Source organism: Sciurus carolinensis, chromosome 4 (genome assembly GCF_902686445.1).
Source record: "Sciurus carolinensis chromosome 4, mSciCar1.2, whole genome shotgun sequence".
In the NCBI taxonomy this organism is placed as follows: Eukaryota; Metazoa; Chordata; class Mammalia; order Rodentia; family Sciuridae; genus Sciurus; species Sciurus carolinensis.
The window spans coordinates 176,451,297-176,457,310 of record NC_062216.1 but is presented as its reverse complement, the minus strand read 5'-3'; the positions used below and the strand labels follow the sequence as shown (position 1 = coordinate 176,457,310).

At 46.6% G+C, this 6,014-nt stretch overlaps 1 protein-coding gene across 5 annotated transcripts in view; it reads left to right on the top strand.

Moving 5' to 3' along the window:
• Positions 1–52: 52 nt before the first annotated feature.
• Ttll8 (tubulin tyrosine ligase like 8) overlaps positions 53–6,014 on the top strand; it is a 71,470-nt gene continuing 65,508 nt past the window's right edge. For 2 of the 5 annotated variants that reach the window (XM_047551030.1, XM_047551028.1), the window contains exon 1: positions 53–257. In XM_047551030.1, coding sequence (XP_047406986.1) covers positions 86–257 — 172 coding nt within the window. In that variant the 5' untranslated portion in view covers positions 53–85. The remainder of the gene's footprint in view (positions 258–6,014) is intronic. The other 3 variants (XM_047551031.1, XM_047551029.1, XM_047551032.1) reach the window with 3 other exon arrangements.

Here is a 6,014-nt window from a genome sequence, read left to right as displayed (position 1 = left end):
CCCCAGCCCTGCCAACTGACCTTGCTCCTGTGCCCCTCTCTCTGCAGGGTCCAAGGGCCTGAAGGAGGAGACGCTGGAGGCCAGCATGGAGCCAGGCGAGAGGCTGTCCTCTGCCTTGTCGGATGGAGACTGCAGAGAAGCAAATAGTCCGTACCCGCCTTTGCTTCCCAGGGTCGGGCAGCCCTCAGACAGGCTGTCCCCGCTGTCCTCAGCCTTAAGTGGGCAGGTGGCCAAGGTCTCTGGTGTTCAGAGCGCAGGTGCCTCACCCAGGGCCCACCAGGGGAGGCACCGGGTAGGGCAGGGTGGGGACTCCCACTCGGGCTTCCCCTCATGTCCCCTGCCTGCCTCCCTGAACTCTCCTTTCACCAGGCAGGGGTCGTGGTGGTCAGCAAACACCTGAAGTCCTAGGGGTAAAATCTGTGCGGCAGATGGGTGCCCACTTAGCTTTGTAAGGTGCAGAGGGTTCCACAACCATCTCAGGGCAACGTCTGGGTTGCTCTGGTGGGTGTGCAGGCCCCCTCTGCGTTTCCCCCAAAGCCCTGTTGGAGACTTCCTTCCAGATTTGGCCATTGTCAAGTTGGGCTGTTATGTTGGGAATTCCGTGTGTTCTGGATACCAGTTCTTGTCAGAACCTATCATACACATCTGTGGGGCCACTTGGGTCACTAAACCATTCCTTCAGCAACCAGAGCTTCTAGTTTCACTGTGTTTGCTTATCAGTCTTCTATGGTTGGTGCTTTGGTGTCTTGTTTAAGAATCTGTGCCTACTCCATTGTCCAGAGAGCACTACCTTGAGTTTTCTTTTATAAGCTTTATAGTTCCACTTTTCCATTTGGGTACGCAATCCACTGGGATTGAGTGTTGCATGAGGAGTGAAGCAGGGGTCACCCCCGCCATTTGTATATACAGGGACTCAGCCTCTGCCTGAAAGGTCCCCTGGGGTCAACCAGGTGCAGGTTCCCCATTCTGTTCCAAGGACTCAGCCTCTGCCCAGCAGGTCCCCTGGGGTCGCCCAGTCATGGATCCCCGTTCTGTTCTATCGATCTTGCTGGCCATTCTCACTCTGTACCATCATTCTGGTTCTAGTACCTTTCTTCTTTTCTTTTCCTTTTTAAAATTTTGAGACAGGGTCTTGCTCAGTTGCCCAGGCTGTCCTCAAACTTGGATTCTTTTGCCTTATCCTTAAGAGTAGCTGGGATTACAAGCATGCACCACCTTGCCTGGCTCCAGTAGCTTTATGAAAGTCTTACTGTCTGGTGGCTTCAGTCCTCTGATCTGTTCTTCAAGATCGCTTAGGTTTTCTTGGACTTCTGTACTGCCATGTGAATTCTAGAATCAAATTGCTAATTTTCATACATACAAACCATGCTGAGAATTTAATCATTACTATAGTGAGTCTATAGATCAGTTTTGGGGAGAATCAACATCTTAACAATATTGACTATTCTAATCCATGAACATCTGACTGTCCTTTAATTCTTCCCCACAGTATCTTATAGTTTTCAGTGTGCATATATGCAGGACTTCTGTTGTTAGATTTACTCCTAGATATTTGATGTTTTTAAATGCTTCTGTAGTTTTTAGTTTCATTTTCTAACCATTTTTGTATATGGAAATACAGTTGTTTTAGTGCATTGACATATGAATTGGTGACCTAAGTAACACTTATTAATTCTAAGAGATTCATTTAGAGTTTCTACCTACACAGCCCCCTATACAAATATTTTCAATATTTATGACTTCTTTTCTTGCATTATTACATTGGCTAGCATTCATTTTGTCCCCAGACTTGAGGGGGAACTATGATGTTCTGTAGGTGGTAAAGTTTCCTTTTATTGCTGGCTTAGCAGGAACTTTTTTTTTTTTTTTTTTTTTTTTTTAGGCTGTCTGCAGGATTCTTTTTTTTTTTTATTTTCTGTACATGGCATAAAGGCATACCATTTGTGTAATCATAAATTTACATAGGGTAATGTTGTTTGATTCATTCTGCCATTTTTTCCCTTCCCCCCCTCCCCTCCCACCCTTCCCCTCCATCTATACAGTCCTTCCTTCCTCCATTCCTGCCCCCCTCCCTAAACCCAACTCCAACCCCAACACTAACCCTTCCCACCCCCCATTATGTGTCATCATCCACTTATTAGCGATATCATTCTTCCTTTGTTTTTTTGAGATTGGCTTATCTCACTTAGCATGATATTCTCCAATTTCATCCATTTGCCTGCAAATGCCATAATTTTATCATTCTTTATGGCTGAGTAATATTCCATTGTATATATATACCACATTTTCTTTATCCATTCATCAATTGAAGGACATCTAGGTTGGTTCCACAATCTGGCTATTGTGAACTGAGCAGCTATGAACATTGATGTGGCTGTATCTCTGTAATATGCTGATTTTAAGTCCTTTGGGTATAGGCCAAGGAGTGGGATAGCTGGGTCAAATGGTGGGTCCATTCCAAGTTTTCTAAGGAATCTCCACCAGCAGCCCCACCAGCAATGTAAGAGTGTACCTTTCTCCCCACATCCTCGCCAACACCTGTTGTTGCTTGTATTCTTGATAATTGCCATTCTAATTGGGGTGAGATGGAATCTTAGGGTGGTTTTGATTTGCATTTCTCTTATTACTAGAGATGTTGAACATTTTTCCATATGTTTGTTGATTGCTTGTATATCTTCTTCTGTGAAGTGTCTATTCATTTCCTTAGCCCATTTGTCAGTTGGATTATTTACATTCTTGGTGTAGAGTTTTTTGAGTTCTTTATAGATTCTGGAGATTAGCGCTCTATCTGAAGTATGATTGGCAAAGATTTTCTCCCACTCTGTAGGCTCTTTCTTTGCATTGCTGATAGTTTCCTTTGCTGAGAGAAAGCTTTTTAGTTTGAATCTATCCCAGTTATTAATTCTTGCTTTTATTTCTTATGCTATGGGAGTCCTGTTGAGGAAGTCTGGTCCTAAGCCGACATGTTGAAGCTCTGGATCTACTTTTTCTTCTATAAGATGCAAGGTCTCTGGTCTGATTCCGAGATCCTTAATCCATTTTGAGTTTAGTTTCGTGCATGGTGAGAGATATGGGTTTAGTTTCATTCTGTTTAGCAGGAACTTTTAAATGAACAATTGCCACATGTTATCTCATGCTTTCTTCTCCATCTGCAGAGGTGATAGTATTTTTCTCCCATTGGACTGTTAATGTGCTGTATTGTGTTGACAGCTTTTCAAATAGTAAACCCATTTTTCATTCCTGGAACAGACCCCATGGGGTATGTTGCATTTTTTCCTGTCACTGGATTTGATTTACAAATGCATTAAGTTTTTATGCCTGTTTTTATGAGAGATATTGGCATGCCCTATTCTTTTGTCCTAGTGTCCTTGTCAGGTTTTGATATTATGGCCTCATAAAAAGAATTGAAAAGTTTCCTATTTAGTGAAATGGTTTATATAAAGTTTTTCCCCCAAATATTTTTAAAGATTGAAGTGCAATACCCTCTAGACCTCGAGTTTTCATCTTGGGGTAACACTTTTTATTTATTTTGTGGTGTTGGGAATTGAACCCAAAGGTGCTTTATCACTGAGTCACATCCCAACCCTTTTTGTTTTTTATTTTGAGACAGGGTCTCGCTAAGTTGCTGAGGCTGGCCTTGAACTTGTGATCCTCCTGCCTCAGCCTCCCAAGTCTGGGATTACAGGTGTGGGCCACCATGCCCTGCTGATTTGTTTTCTTTTCTGAAACATGCATTTAGAGCTGTAGACTTCCCCCTCCTTCCCACTTTAACTGCATCGTAATGCTTCGATGTATAGTGCTTTCCTTCTCATTGACTTCAAAGCACTTTTAAATTCCATTTGAGTTCTCCTTCATGTTTCATTTTTAAAGTGTGCTGCTTGACTTAGGAATGGGTCTCCTCACCTCCTGCTTTGCTTGGCAGTTGATGGAGAGTCCAGGCTTTGTCTCATCAGCCCTGTGGAATGTGGTGAAGGCTGGCTGGGAAGTGCTCCCGGAAGCTCAGATGTCCTCTGCATGGGGTGAGGTCCAGACAGCTAATCGCCATGTCCAGATTTCCTGTATTCTTTGAACCCTTTGCTTAATCTTTCATCTACTGAAGCAGATTAAAATATCCCCATACAATTGTAGATCTTCTGTCTTTTACTTGTTTTTATGTATTTTGAAGCTATATTATTAGGTATAAACACATTTGGAATTTTTGTATCTTCCCTGACGAACTGATTTTTTTCTTTCTTTTAAAGTACTTGGCATTGAACCCAGGGACTTGCACATGCTAGGTAAGCACTGAGCTACACCCCCTAACACTTTTAGCTTTTATTTTGAGACAGGGTTTCATTCAGTTGCTAGGGCTGGCCTCAAACTTGTAATCCTCCTGTCTCAGCTCCCTGAGTAGATGAGCAGATTGATCTTCTTTTGTTTGTTTGTTTATACCAAGGATTGAACTCATGGGTGCTTTACCACTGAGCAGCATCCATGGCCTGGTTTTGTTTTTGTGTTTGTGTTTGAGGCAGGGTCTTGCGAAGTTGCTTAGGGCCTCACTGAGTTGCTGAGGCTGCTTTTGAACTTACTGTCTTCCTGCCTCATCCTCCCAAGCCACTGGGATTACAGGCATGTTTTGCCACCGCACCACCCAGCCTGGTTGGTTTTTTCAATGTTATGAAATGTCTCCCTGAATTTTTATTAATGTTCCTAACTGTTAGTATCTAGCCATTTATTGTGCATCTCCAAAAATGAGTTTACTTGTGTAACCAAATTCTTTTTCCACACTCACTCAAATTAACGATAGCTCCTTCACAAAATCTGATTTGCAGGAGACGTTCTTATTTCCCACTTCCTTCAAAACCTCGTTTGCCCTGGTCAGAATCCGCGTGCTGCCTGTCTGATCCCCGTTTGGCCTGCACCCTATGTTTGTGTGACCCAGGTTTACTGTGCAGAAGGGTGTCTGTTCCATGGGAAGCCCCGCTCTGGGCTTTGTCTGCCAGCGGCCTCCTGGGGTTTGACCTGTCCCTTTCCCCACCCTGGGCCAGGAGGAGACGCCAGCAGCTCCAGGGCCTTTGCCAGGACACCTCCGGGGTGCCGTGTGCTCCATCCTGCCCAGCATCTGGAGCGGGACCAGACCCCACTGCGCCACACTCTCTCTGCTGTCCTGGCTTTAATCAAAGAGCAGACAGACGGTGGCCAGGGTCACCCAGGCACAGAGCACAGCCTTGTGTTCTCTGTGCTGCTCTGAAGGGTGCAGCATCCCCGACAGGTGGGGCCGACCTCTGGGTGCAGGGATGGGATTCTGGAGGGTGGCGGGGGGCCCTTGGTCAGTACCCGCGTGTTGTGAAGAACATAGGCCTGGGCAGGGGAACAGGCGGACTGCGGTGCTGACCCCACAAGACTCCAGGCAGTCATCCTGAACCCCCCTCTGGTGGACGTGATCCTGAGGGGTGTGAGGTGCAGCTGCCCCTGTGGCCGGAGGCGGGCCTGGGGGCCTCCTGCCAGCCTCTCCCAGGTGGTCAGCATTCTGCGTGTTTCCTCGGGCCACGCCTCCCACACGGGTGGCTGGCCAGCTCACCTAGAAGGGCTCCCTCCCCCAGGCCTCCTTCAGGGCCTGCCCAGGCCGGCTGGGCACTCAGCCCCAGGGACTCTCGGTGCGACAGTGTGTCTGAGAGGCTGGCTCTCCGCTCTGGTGCAGTCTGGACTCACGTGCAACGAGCATGTGGGGGTGGCTGCCTTCGGCTGTGATGCCTGCTGGTCGCAGCCGGCTCATGCAGCACCCTCTGGTCTTCAAGCACCCTGAGGTCACCTGGGCCTCCCACACCCCACTCCTCCAGCGCCCTGGTCTCTCCTGTAGGGAGAAGCCAAGACACCAGGCGCAGGCCAGCCGTGTTTCCTAGGGAGCTGAGGCGTTTGATCCTGAAAGGAAACTCATCCCAGTGACTTTTCTGTATCTACTGGGATCATTTTTATTAATGATCTCTTAATCCTGAATGGAAATCAGTTAGATGCCAGCTTTTCTGTGTCCACTA